Source organism: Acomys minous (assembly GCF_964271855.1).
Source record: "Acomys minous genome assembly, chromosome: 16".
In the NCBI taxonomy this organism is placed as follows: Eukaryota; Metazoa; Chordata; class Mammalia; order Rodentia; family Muridae; genus Acomys; species Acomys minous.
This window is the reverse complement of record NC_140498.1, coordinates 54830683-54845155: the sequence shown is the minus strand read 5'-3', so window position 1 is coordinate 54845155 and position 14473 is coordinate 54830683. Positions and strand designations below refer to the sequence as shown.

At 47.5% G+C, this 14473-nt stretch overlaps 1 protein-coding gene across 3 annotated transcripts in view; it reads left to right on the top strand.

The window, feature by feature from the left end:
* The window catches only part of FRY (FRY microtubule binding protein), a 360844-nt gene that overhangs the window by 248880 nt on the left and 97491 nt on the right, over window positions 1-14473 (top strand). For all 3 annotated transcript variants that reach the window (XM_084763560.1, XM_084763561.1, XM_084763562.1), the window contains 10 exons: window positions 403-489; window positions 1064-1323; window positions 2661-2850; window positions 3610-3734; window positions 7057-7114; window positions 8501-8592; window positions 8856-9028; window positions 11052-11212; window positions 11854-11964; window positions 13897-14051. In XM_084763560.1, coding sequence (XP_084619686.1) covers window positions 403-489; window positions 1064-1323; window positions 2661-2850; window positions 3610-3734; window positions 7057-7114; window positions 8501-8592; window positions 8856-9028; window positions 11052-11212; window positions 11854-11964; window positions 13897-14051 — 1412 coding nt within the window. The remainder of the gene's footprint in view (window positions 1-402; window positions 490-1063; window positions 1324-2660; window positions 2851-3609; window positions 3735-7056; window positions 7115-8500; window positions 8593-8855; window positions 9029-11051; window positions 11213-11853; window positions 11965-13896; window positions 14052-14473) is intronic.

The window sequence follows — 14473 nt, the reverse complement described above, 5'->3', positions numbered from 1 at the left end:
TTCTTTGGGACTAAAATTCCATCACAGTCCACATTATCAGTTATCCTGGTGAGCCAGTGACCTCAAATTAGGAGCATGTTAGTGTCCCAGCAAGGTGTGTTCCTGCAGGGTTCCTGGCCCCTAAGCTTGTCACAGAGGCACATGCGCCTCCCTGGCTAATGCACAATGCTAGCATTTAGATTCTTGAACATGTGCAAGTGTTTGAAAGCGGAGCTCTTATTACCCAGCGCTGGAAATTGAAAACCTGTCTAGCTTCAGGACCATAGCATTTTAGTCCCTGACTTCTGTCTCACGATGGCCCTGTGAGAAAACCGTTATCGCTGTCTGGCAGGTTGCTCTGCTGAGGCGTGGGTGGGGAGGACGCATTTCCTACGGCAGGTAACTGACTCCTCTTGTGTCCAGGACGACGACAGGCCGATGATTGATGTCATGGATCAGCTCAGTTCCTCCATCCTTGAGAGCTTCATTCATGTGGCAGCTTCGGATTCTGTGAGTAAAAAACATGACGATCCAGATGCTGCTGGTGTCATATGAAGCCTGAGCCTGTCTCTAAAACAGAGCCAAATGAAAACTCTGCGTGAGTTCCAGGCTCTCATGGCAGATTAATAACCAGAGGCACAGATGCTAGGAAAACAAGATTAGCTTTTCAGACAAGCACATAGGACATGTCTTAAAAAAAAAAAAATTCTAAACAAAATTTGAGCCTTGCCAGGTGTGGTGATGCACACCTTTAATCCCTGAATTTGAGAGGCAGAGGCAGGTGGATCTCTCTGAGCTCAAGGCCAGCCTGGTTGTCACGGCAAGTTACAGGCCTGCAGCAGCTACATACTGAGACCCTGTCTCAAAAGGCAACACCAAAAACGATTATAATCACTGAACCTTACACTTTCTCCTGCTTCTGGGCTGGCAGAGAGGCGCAGCTGACTCACACAGGTGTCTTATGTGACGGGTGTCGCAGATCCAAAGCTGGCCCGTGACACTAGAGATCAGGAAAGGCACCGTGGAAACAGGGGCAGCAACTGTGATGCCTGTTTACGTTGGAACTCCTGCTTTATGCCCACAGGCCACGTTACCACTGACCCACAGTGTGGACCTGCAGTGGCTGGTGGAATGGAACGCAGTTCTGGTCAACAGCCATTACGACGTGAAGAGCCCTTCCCATGTCTGGATCTTCGCGCAATCTGTCAAAGACCCCTGGGTCCTCTGCCTCTTCAGCTTCCTCCGGCAGGAAAACTTGCCGAAGCATTGCCCGACGGCCCTCAGCTACGCCTGGCCCTATGCCTTCACCCGGCTGCAGTCCGTGATGCCTCTGGTAGACCCAAAGTAAGGTGTCCGAGTGGTTTTCTTGCTTCATCATCATTTTCTTACGTTTTCATTCCCTGTAAGAGGTTAGACTAATTGTCCTTTCATTTCCTGATATGGAATTCTTAATGAACAGTAGACATAAAAATATTCTGTCTAGACTAAGAGTTGGTTTTTCTTTCGTTTTAATAATCGATGTGACTGTGGTCTGGACCTAGGCCCCCTGCATATGTAACTGATGGGCAGCTTGGTCTTCCTGGGGTCCCCAAGCAAGTGAAGTGATGGGAAGGCTGTCTCTGACATGGATTCTGTTGCCTGCTGTTGGAGCACATCCCCCTGGCAGATCTGCCGTTCTTGGCCTCAGTGGAACAGGATGTATTCCGTCCTAATGAGAGTTGGTGTGCTGGGGCGGATTGATATGGGAATGTAGGGCTCCCTTTTTCTGAGAAGAGGGGAAGGGGAGGGGGAAGAGGGCAGGAGGGTGGGGCCAGGAGGAAAAAAAGGAGGGGGCTGTGGTCAGGATGTAAAGTGAATAAATATACAAACTTAATTTTAAAAAAAGAAGACAAAAAGGGCTGGAGAGATGGCTCAGAGGTTAAGAGCACTGGCTGCTCTTCCAGAGGGCCTGAGTTCAACTCCCAGCAACCACGTGGTGGCTCACAACCATCTATAATGTGATCTGATGCCCTCTTCTGGCCTGCAGGTGTAACATGTAGACCACTGTTTAAATAATAAATAAATAAATCTTTAAAAAAAAAAAAAGACAAAGAAATCGATGTGACCAAGTATAGTAGCATAGGAAGCTCTGACGCTTAACACCGAAACCTTTAAAGTCCTTCTGTCCATCCTCTCATCCCTGAGGGACAGCTGCCTAATTCTGTGAGCCCTCCTCATGACCTTTACTTAACAAATGATATTTACAGCCTGCCATGGTAATATATGCCTACAATCCGAGCACTTAAGAGGCCGCGGTAGAAGGATTGCCGCATGCTCAAGGCCAGCCCGGCTGTGTACCGTCGGGCCGATATAGGGAGATCCCGTCTCAGACTGACCCCCAACACTTCATGTTCAAAATCAACAACTGGAGAGACGGCGCAATGCATAAGCTGCATACACTGCTGTCGCAGAGGACCCAAGTTCAGTTCCCAGCACCCGTACTGGGTGGGCTGAGTGGCTCACAACTGCCTGTAACTCCCGCTCCAAGGGATCTGACACCCTCTTCTGGTCTCCATAGGCACCTGCACTCATATACACACACACACACACACACATACACACACACACACACACACACACACACACACACACGTAAAAATCAGGAATTTAATTTTACTTTCATTTTGTCTCCACAACTGTAGCAGTCCAGTCAATGCCAAGAAAACCAGCACTGCAGGCAGCGGAGACAGCTACGTTACCTTGTGGAGAAATTACCTCATCCTCTGCTTTGGAGTTGCCAAACCCAGTATTATGAGCCCAGGGCACTTACGAGCGTCTACTCCAGAGATAATGGCCACAACCCCTGATGGTACAGTGAGCTACGATAACAAGGTGACATGCTTCAGAGGAATTACTCTGTAAGGTTTTTTTTTTAGCTCGTTCGTCTAGGGTTCCCAGGGCAGTCGCACTGTGCCTGCCATCTGGAGTAGCGTGCAATCAGATTTCTACCCAACACGTTTCCAGATTCCTTTGAGCTTCTTCTGTGAATAATTTATTGCTCCCCGCCCTGCAAGTGCAGAATGGGAGACTAAGAAATAAAGAAGCTTGCTGCCAGGACACCTTGAGTTCATTGGTGCCTCGAGGCTGGGCTTGTCTCTTCCTCTGATTGAGGACCTCAAAACCACTTTACCCAGTGATTTTCTTTTGTTTGTTTGTTTGTTTGTTTGTTTGTGGTTTTTTGTTTTGTTTTGGTTTTTTGGTTTTTTGAGACAGGATTTCTCTGTGTATCCCTGGCTGTCCTGGACTCACTTTGTAGTCCAGGCTGGCCTCGAACTCACAGTGATCCACCTGCCTTGGCCTCCCGAGTGCTGGGATCAAAGGTGTGCACCGCCACGCCCGGCCTCCAGTGATTTTCTTAAAGATAGTTTTGCTGACTTGAATAGCTTAAAGGAAAAAGGGCAGACTTTTCTTTAGGACTTGTATCCCAGGTAGGAAGTAATTAAATTGTACTGTGTTAAATATATGGGTTTTTTTTTTTAATTTTTTTCCCCTGAAATGATGGCAGTGCCTTGGGATGTGACTCAGTCACTTGAAACTGTCACTGTTTCATTGCCACGTTAGCCCTTGGTCACTTGGATCGCTTCGTTCCAGGCCGTTGGCACGCCATCAGTGGGAGTTGTGCTGAAGCAGTTGGTGCCACTGATGAGGCTGGAAAGCATCGAGATCACAGAGTCCCTCGTCTTAGGATTTGGAAGAACAAATTCCCTTGTTTTCCGGTATGGCTGTCACAGCACATCTTTTGAAAACACACATGCTGCTGCAGTTTTGGCTGTTTTTATTAACTCAGGCTTGGGGGGGTGGGTATCTGCGGGTGCTGATGGGCTGTGCGTGGCTTCCTTTGTGTCTTTGTTTGATGTTCAGGTAAGCTGCCTTCCTTGCAGCTTTAATTTCATCTCTCAGATTTTACTTCGCTTGCAAGCTTTGTTTTGAGCAGGTATACGTGAAGATAATTCCCTGTCCATGCCCAGTTAGCCAGACTTTGGGAGGTTGAGATACCAAAAGAGTGCGAGTCCCCGCCATTCCTGCAACAGACCCAATGGTGACATGTGAATGGCACCCACTGCATGACCCATCTTCTATAATGCACTTTTGAACCTCAGTATGGCTTTATAGTCAGATATCTGAGGCGGGGTCAAAACCTTCTAAAGGAGACGTCTGCAGGTTCTAGTGCACACTAGTTCAGGTGTCCAGTCAAGACACACAGACTTACCAGGATGAAGGTAACATGATTAAACTAGAGCCTCCATGCAGTTAGAAAAGAGGGCTCCCCAAACGGCTCACCCCGAACGATAAGTACCAGTTACCAGTTCTCTTTACTAGTGCTAGAGGACCAGTTAACCAGCAGTTAGCCAGTTATTAATTAGATAGTTCTGCTTTTAAAAGATAATGTCTGGAATCAGTCTGTGTCTGTCACAAAGAATCCAAGTCCCCGTGCACAGCCTGCCCTCTCTCTGTGATCCCAGAGGTGGGCACACGTCCCCGTGCACAGCCTGCCCTCTCTGTGATCCCAGAGGTGGGCACACGTCCCCGTGCACAGCCTGCCCTCTCTCTGTGATCCCGGAGGTGGGCACACGTCCCCGTGCACAGCCTGCCCTCTCTCTGTGATCCCGGAGGTGGACACACGTCCCCGTGCACAGCCGGCCCTCTCTCTGTGATCCCGGAGGTGGACACACGTCCCCGTGCACAGCCTGCCCTCTCTCTGTGATCCCGGAGGTGGACACACGTCCCCGTGCACAGCCGGCCCTCTCTCTGTGATCCCGGAGGTGGACACACGTCCCCGTGCACAGCCTGCCCTCTCTGTGATCCTGGAGGTAGATGCTGTCTTTCAGCAAAGCAGCTGCACCTTCAGGAGTCTGAAAAGCCTCTGTGAGTCTCTGTGTGCATCGCTGCAAGGCTAGCACAACAACTAAGGTGAAGTCTCTCGCCATGAAAACATTTTGAGCTGCTGGACCAATAGCTCAGTGGTTAAGAGCACTGGCTGCCCATGTAGAAAACCTGGGTTCAACTCCCAGTGCCCCTTTCTGGCCTCCACGGGTACTACATGCATGTGGTGTGTGTCTGTACATGCAGACAAAACACCCATACACATATAAGTAAATTTTAAAATTTAAAAAAAAATTTGAAAGCAATTTGACATAATGAAATCTGCTCCATAGACCGGTTGAAAGGATATGTTAAATGTGTGTGTTCACATAGAGAAGGTTCAATAACTAGTTAGTGAGTAGTGGGGCTATTAACATTATTAAAAATCACTAGTATTATGTATCATTAATGTTACTATATAATTATATAATATAATATCCTCTGATAGTATGGGGTTTTATTTATTTATTTATTTTGGTTTTTTGAGACAGGGTTTCTCTGTGTAGCCTTGGCTGTCCTGGACTCACTTTGTAGACCTGGCTGGCCTCGAGCTCACAGCGATCTGCCTGCCTCTGCCTCCCGAGTGCTGGGATTAAAGGCGTGCGCCACCACCGCCTGGCAATATGGCGTTTTAATGTGATTAGTATTATGCCTTATTAAGTGGGATTTGAAGAAATTTTGTCTTATTAGAGCGGTGGAGACGAGACCTCAGATTCTGTCTGAGTGCTGTAGGTTCTCATAAGCCTCTCTGGAGAGTGGCTTAGTAGCCAGAGGCATACTGTGCAGCCCCCAAACGTGTCTACCCGCAAGCTAGATCTCATGTCTGTTTTAACATAGCGACTCAGAAATGACTTTTGAAAGAAGGCAGTTCATAACAAGTGTAAATGATAATTGGAGGCTTGGGAGGGGAGGGAAGACGCATGCGCAATACATAATACATACATACATACATGTGTGCATAATGCATATCTATACACATGTGATACATGTGTGTGCATATAATCCACATAAGCTATATATAGATATATACATACAGTGCATATACAAAATGCATATATGTCTTAGGGTTTCTATTGTTGTGAAGAGACACCATGTCCACCACAACGCTTATAAAGGAAAGCATTTAATTTGGGGCTGGCTCACAGTCTCAGAGGTTTAGTCCATTATCGTCATGGTGGGAAGCATGGCAGCATGCAGACAGATATGGTGCTGGAGAAGGAGCTGAGAGGTCTGCATCTTGATCCACAGGCAGCAGAAGGAGACTGTGTGTCACACTGGGCATAGCTTGAGCATCTAAGACCTCAAAGCCCACCCCCCCCCACAGTGACACACTTCCTCCAACAAGGCCACACCCACTCCAACAAGGCCACACCTCCTAACAGCACCACTCCCTGTAGACAAGCAGTCACACACACGAGGCTGTAGGGGCTGTTCCTATCCAAACAATCACAATATATAACAAGTGTAATAAGATATATATCAATGTCGTCAAAACATCTTACGACACAGGAAAGGTTTTCCTGAAGACTGCACTATTTCATAAGTGTGAGCTCTCGCACAGGCTTCATGTTTTGTTTTGTTTTTTAAGATTTATTTATTTATTACATATACAATGTTGCCTGCATGTGTGCCTGAATGCCTGAAGAAGGCATCAGATCGCATTATAGATGGTTGGGAGCCACCATGTGGGTGCTGGGACTTGAACTCAGGACCTCTGGAAGAGCAGTTGGTGTTCTTAACCTCTGAGCCATCGCTCCAGCCCCCACAGGCTTCATGTTTTAACCTGTTACGTGTCAATCTTCTGAGCATGCGCCCCCAAGGCAGCTAGCTCACTACTGACCCTCTCCTTCCCACTGATTGGACGGAAGGGTTTTGGAGGGCACAGAATCCGTTTTTACTTATTTTAAGTTTCACAGCCAGTACTGAAGTGCCCCGGATCTAGTAAACACTTGGGAAACACTGTTTCATTGTTCACACGGCGTGTTCTGCTCAGAACATATGCACAGCACTGGAGATAGACACTGTGTGTACAGAGCCACACCCGTGGAGATGTCACAGGAGGATCTGACTGGTAGCAAGTGAAATAATTACATTATTTATACTGGGATGGATAGGTTGGTGACAAGTTTTATATCACCAGCAGCACCCTTTACGTATGACCTTTTCCCTCTGTAGAGAGCTGGTTGAAGAACTCCACCCGTTGATGAAGGAGGCTCTAGAGAGAAGACCAGAGGTAAGGCCTGGAGCCGCCATCTTGAGGGCCCGACTCATTTAGACAGTGGTGTGACTCTTACGTCAGCCTTGTGGTCCCTAAAGAATACAAACACCCGACCTGCTCCTAACAGGGAACCTTAGTACATTAGATTTTGCCGTTTTCGTTAATTTTCAATAGTTAAATAATTGTGTTTTAAGCCGGGTGGTGGTGGTGCACCCCTTTAATCCCAGCACTTGGGAGGTGGAGGCAGAAGCGGGTGGATCTCTGTGAGTTCGAGGCCAGCCTGGTCTACAGAGCAAGTTCCAGGACAGCCAGAGCTGTTACATAGAGAAAGCCTGTCTCGAAAAACAAAGCAAAACAACAACAAAACCAAAAACAATAGTTGTGTTTTAGTGAATTTTGTTTTCTATTTTTTCTTTTGTTTTAAAGATTTATTTATTTTATGTATATGGGTGCTCTATCTGTGTATACACCTGCACACCAGAAGAGGGCATCAGACCACATTATAGATGGTTGGGAGCCACCACGTGGTGGCTGGGAATTGAACTCAGGACCTCTGGAAAAGCACACAGTGCTCTTAACCACTGAGCCGTCTCTCCAGCCCGAATTTTGTTTTCCAATTGCATAGATGCAAAACCACTCAGTAGTCATGTAGATATGTATATATTCCTTTCCAAAAGCTTTAAGTCAACGTTTAGCTTTGGTTTTCAGTTTGCTTGATTTTGTTGTCATCATTAACAAAACAGGAGTCAGTGGCCAAGGCTGCAGTGTGTCACGGAGCACACAGTGTACCCCTCAACATTATTTTCCCTGAAATGAATCCATTCTAGAATTTACTTATGATTCGCCAAGATTGAAAATGAATAAGATTGAAAAAGAAGCTTCCATAGATATGATCCAGGGTCTGGGGAGGTAGCTCAGCCCTTGAGAGCACTGGCTGCTCTTCCAGAGGGCCCAGTAGCTCCCGTGCATACCTAACTGCAGGCCCAGGGAACCTGATGCCTTCCTCTGGCTTTCATGAGCACTGCACACACAGGGCACACATGCACATATATATATAGGCAAAGCACATTTTAAAAAACAAGTAGCAGAAATTTAGTTGGCTAGAGAGCAAATAGCATGCACTTCCTGAGTGGACTCTGTGGGGATTGTCAGCCTCTGCTGTCCTCCACAGACACTCCAGCGCCTCTGGGCACAGGGCACACTACTCAGCATGGCTGCTTCGTCTATTCTTACTTACGATGTCTTTCTCACGGCCCGTAATAGCTGGCATTGTCTCTGCCCACTAGGAAGAGGAGACAGCGCATCCCTTTTACTCTCAGAAAACTTGAGAATGCTAAGGTACACGCTAGGTTCGCATTGTGTTATCCTTGACCGTACGTGGCGTTCCTACTTTCTCCGTAGAACAAGAAGCGTCGAGAACGGAGAGACTTGCTGAGACTCCAGCTACTTCGGATATTTGAGCTTCTGGCGGATGCCGGGGTGATAAGTGACAGGTGGGCTCCAGTGACTGAACTGACACACCCCCCCGCCCCCCCCCCACCTTACCAATGGCTCCTTTTCTATTTCTCCTCTGTCTTTGGAATATATTACTTCAACAATGATTTGATTAACTGCCCTTATCTTTTTTCACACCCCGCTTCAGTGCGCAGAGAGACCAGCTTTGCTGTGCGAATTCCAGCCGTCAGCACTGTCTCCATGCAGTGCCTGCTCCTCTGTTCCCTCACTTGTCTAAAAGCACCCTTTTCCTTCCGTCCAGCACAAATGGAGCGTTGGAACGGGACACGTTAGCCCTCGGAGCTTTGTTCTTGGAGTACGTGGACTTGACACGCATGCTCTTAGAGGCTGAAAATGACAAAGAAGTTGAAATTCTTAAGGACATCCGAGCACACTTTAGCGCCATGGTGGCCAATCTGATTCAGTGTGTTCCAGGTAAAATCCATCACTTCGGGTCGCCTTCGGGCTGGATAAAGCTCTCGGTTCCTCAGGACTGCATGCGGGTCTAGGGTAGTTTCTTTGTTTATTCTGAGATACTGTAAATACACATGAGAACATACACCTTAGCAGAGTCACCAAGGGACCCGTCAGAGTCGTATTTGATACTGCGCTTGCCACTTCCATGTTGTCTTTGGTCCTGATCTGAAAACGAACTGGGCCTTTGGCTATGTTATTGGGTCCCTATATTTACTACCCTACCCCACTCCAATCCCTTCCACCCCCCAACACTAGGTAGGTGAGAAAGGTTAGAGGGGACAGGGGCTGTAGACCTCTTTAAGACTATTTCCTGCTGATTGGGAATTTCTTGGGGCAGGTTGATCTTTGCCGTTAGGATATTCGATTTCTTCTTCTCTGTACATACAACCACCTGACAAACCACAACCAACGGCAACCAGCAATCAGCCAACAACAGCAGCAGTGCCTCTCAGGGCCCTGGCATTTATATCTCCCCTGAAAAGTTCCCAGAATTCCAAATGTCATACACTCGCAGAAACTGCATGCAGCTGGCAAAACCACACCCCTCCTTGAGCATGAGACAGTCATAGTCAGCAGCTGTGGACAATCTGAAGCAGCCCCATGTCCCACACCTGGGATTAAAATGAAAGCATACTCGCCTAACATGACTACATGACTGGGCTCTTAAAGAAAGCAAAATTCTCACTACAGACGTTATTCTGAAGGAAGGAGTTCAGAGGAAACCTCCCCACACACCCCGTTCTCCCCTGTTGCCCCTGTGCTCATCTGACGTCAGCCACATTCCTCCAATTGGCTTACTAACTAGCATTCTGTAAAGCGGACTGCCTTTTACATTTGGCTTGATTCCGCTTTCACATCTTGGAGAAGACCATCTCATGGGACATAGAGATATGAAGCCTTTTTATTCCAATAGAGGCGTATGAAGCAAAGCAGATGACTGGCTCAGCATGGAAGTTATTCAAATTATATATTTTGCTTATTATAATTATAAGAAGAACTCAGCTAATGTCTCCCTTTGTTGTTTTGATGTATTAGCTGTCTCAGTCCACCTCATCTGCAAGGGCCTTAAACTACAATTTAAGGTGGAATTCTTTAGTAATATGAAGAAGCACATACTATATTCCCCTATGTGTTCTCTCTAGTAATGGGGAGCATGGGCCACAAAAAGTTATTCTATTCACGTAAAAGTCAAGTGGAAAGATCAGTTAGAACAGCGGTTCTCAACCTGTGGGGCACTGCGACCCCTTTGGTGGTCAGATGACCCTTTCACAGGGGCCGCACATCAGGTATCCTGCATGTCAGATATTTACAGTATGATTAGTAACGGTAGCAATGTTGTGACGTAATCTTAGGGTTGGGGGTCACCACAGCGCGAGGAACTGTATGAAAGGGTCACAGCACTAAGAAGGCTGAGAACCTCAGGGTTAGTGTCCGCAGGTCACAGTGTCTATCTCTCCTCCCTACCTTGAAGAAAACAAAAGGTACACACGTAGAAGGAAAAGCTGTGCTGGCTTTTGTTTAAAAAGTCAGCTTTCTGTAACTAAAGACAATGGGAGTTGGGGGCTGGTGGGTGCACTCTGCAGGAGTGTGTGCTGAGCATGCACGTAGCCAGTGCACCGGTCCCAGCTCCAAACAAAGGAGTCGGCCCTGGGGGACGGGGAGGAGGGTGGGGAGGGGGAGGGGAAGGTTGATCCTTACGGCCCTTCCTTGCATAGGTCCCACAATGACATCCCAGCACATACGTCACACAGTTCACATCCACCTGCAGCTCAAGTGATCCAGTGCCCCCTTCTGGCCTCTGTGGGCACCTGCACCATACGCACCTCCCCACCCACAGAAAGTCACACGTGCATATAATTAAACATTTAAAAAGAGACTTTAGGAGGCGTGGACATTTTCCCTTCCCCCACAGCTTGAAAACTGTCCCTCGTGCTGTGATTGTGTCTGGCCTAATCGACACTGGCTCTGTCGTTCTCTCTAGTTCATCACAGAAGATTTCTGTTCCCCCAGCAAAGCCTGAGGCATCACCTCTTCATCTTGTTCAGCCAGTGGGCGGGCCCCTTCAGCATCATGTTCACACCTCTGGACCGCTACAGTGACAGGAACCACCAGATAACAAGATACCAGTACTGTGCTTTAAAGGTAGGTTTGCAGCCACAGCAGTCTCATTTTTTTTAAGCTAATCACCATGCCTTTAAAAAAAATCAGGTTAAAATAAGTAATATAATACAATAAAAGTACAGATATGAAAATTCAAATGGATGCATACACACATGTGTAAATGTAAATTCAGTAATTCCAAATGCACAGTTAAAGATGTATATAAATATATAAGAACTCCAGCTGGGTTCACAATTATAAAATATAAAATTTGCCAAGTTCCTGCTCTTAATCCAGTGTTTGTTCTGTGTGAGAACAGTTTTGCCTTTTTTTTTTTTTTTTTTGCCTGTGAAGTTACTACATTGCTAACTAACTTCCAACCTAAGAGGGAGAAAAAAATAATCCACCGACAGCCACGTCCCGTTTTCCTCTACCCCTATCCTATACATCCATACTGTGAAAAACGTCAATCCTGAAGCAGTGTGGTCTTGGTCACCTTTCCCTTACTGGGATGAACTACCATGAACAAAGGCAGCATATGGAAGAATGCATTTATTTCTGCTTATGGTTCTAGAAGGCTGGGGTCCACAATGCCGGGAGAGCATAGCATGCGGACGGAAGCAGGACTCTGGCTGGCCTTCACCCCACAGTCCCCTCTCCAGGTTTCCCTTTTCTAATTTCAGGCGATGTCAGCAGTGCTGTGCTGTGGCCCCGTGTTTGACAATGTCGGCCTCTCTCCAGATGGCTATCTGTATAAGTGGCTTGACAATATTCTGGCTTGTCAGGATTTACGAGTGAGTATGAGTCAGAATGCACTGCATTTTAGGACTTTTGAGGTTCTTTGTGGGTTGAATTTCTGCAGTGTAGGAATGATGCACATCCCACCTTCCCTCACAGATATGGACCCGGGCACACTGTGCTATGATGTGCACATCCCACCTTCCCTCACAGTTATGGCCCCGGGCACACTGTGCTGTGCACATCCCACCTTCCCTCACAGTTATGGCCCCGGGCACACTGTGCTGTGCTGTGCACATCCCACCTTCCCTCACAGTTATGGCCCCGGGCACACTGTGCTGTGCACATCCCACCTTCCCTCACAGTTATGGCCCCGGGCACACTGTGCTGTGCTGTGCACATCCCACCTTCCCTCACAGTTATGGACCCGGGCACACTGTGCTGTGCTGTGCACATCCCACCTTCCCTCACAGTTATGGACCCGGGCACACTGTGCTGTGATGTGCACATCCCACCTTCCCTCACAGTTATGGACCCGGGCACACTGTGCTGTGCTGTGCACATCCCACCTTCCCTCACAGTTATGGACCCGGGCACACTGTGCTGTGATGTGCACATCCCACCTTCCCTCACAGTTATGGACCCGGGCACACTGTGCTGTGATGTGCACATCCCACTGTTCCTCACAGTTGTGTATCTGGGCACATTTGATATGATGTGCCAGGCCAGAAAGTACAGCAACATTTAACCAAATTGACCACCAACTGAGTCATAAAGTAAGTCTCAAAACACTTCACACAATTTGAAAGCAAGTTATGTTCTTTATTCCCAGTCTCATTAAACTAGTAATGAATAATTAAAATGTACTTGCCGGGAGCTGCTGAGTAAAGAAGGTTCAGTACCTAAGGCTGCTTGCTGCTCTCACAGAGGATCTGAACTGAAGTCCCAGCACCCACATGGCAGCTCACAGCACCTGTAATGCCACTCCAGGGAATTCAATGCCCTCTTCCGGCCTTCTTAGTCACTACATGCATGTACACAAACACACACAGAGACAGAAACACATGCACATAATTAAAAACTAAGTAACTTTCTTAACAAATTTATGCTTCCAGATGTCAAAGTAAATAACAATGGCAACTGCAAAGTATCTAAGTAACACATAATGGAAATATTAAATTTGTGGTTTGTAAATTAAGCTGTGCTTAAAATGTAGTGATATATATATATATATAATTAATGATACACGTACATATGTATATATGTATATGTTGAGGGGGAAAGGCTGGTAGTCTGTGGCCTGTTCATCACAAGAAGTTAGTAAAAGAAATAGCCTGACAAAGTGAGAAAAAAAAATAGGTCAGAAATTAACTAGGGGGAATTTAATTTCTAGTAATAATGAACTCTGTATGTAACTTCTCCAATCCTATGATAAAATACCTAACAGAAACAACTTAAGGAAGAAAAAATTGTGGTGGGGAAGGCAGGGTCCTCAGAGTGATGTTGGGAGGAGCGTAAGGCTAAGACTGCTCAAGTGACGTGGACCTGGCTGCGGGCAGAGAAAGCTAACCTGAGACCAGGGTTAGCTCTAACCTTCAAAGACCCACCCAGCCAGGCCCACCTCCTAAAAGCCCCGCAGCCTTCAAAGCCAACCTCCAGGCTGGGAACCAAGCCTTCAAAACAAGCCTGTGGGAGCATTTCAGACCCGAACCATTAAAGTAACAAATACATCAGCCAGCTCCTTCCTCTGGGAGCTGATTGCAGCTGCCGAGAAGAGTGGGTGATGACTTCAGAAAGAGGCAGGCAATGTCACCTCCTGAGGGGACCCACGTTCCCCATCCTGGCAGTGGGGGTTGCCATCCCAGAGCGCAAGGGAGTCTGCATCCTGGCAGGCACTGCTGCACCGCAAACCGCGCCCCCCCCCAGTACATTCGATCGTGCGTGTTTCTCTAGAATATTTCCTCACGGAGATCTGCTCCTGCCCTCAGGTCCATCAGCTGGGCTGTGAGGTGGTCATGTTGCTACTGGAATTGAATCCTGAGCAAGTGAACCTGTTTAACTGGGCCATCGACCGCTGTTACACAGGCTCCTACCAGCTTGCGTCCGGCTGCTTCAAAGCCATAGCGACCGTGTGCGGAAACAGGTGTGCATCTTGCGTCATCGATGGCAAGGGCAGGGGTGATGAGAGCGCTGACCAGCTGACCGTTCAGCGTCTACTTTTAGAGTGAATTCTGGGAGAGCCCAGAATGGCTTCTGTGTCCTTCACAGACAACCTGCCCGCTCTAAGTTTCCACGATATTCCTAGTCCCATTTGATCAGGACTGTTTCCTGAGGGGCCCAGACGGTCCCCAGAAGCATGGGAACAGAATTTGAAAATATTAAGGTCCGGGCGGTGGTGGCACACACTTTTAATCCCGGCACTCAGGGGGCAGAGACAGGTGGATCGCTGTGAGTTCGAGGCCGGCCTGGTCTACAAAGCGAGTCCAGGACAGCCAGGGCTACACAGAGAAACCCTGTCTCAAAAAACCAAAAAACAAAAAACAAAAATAATAATAAGGATGATAC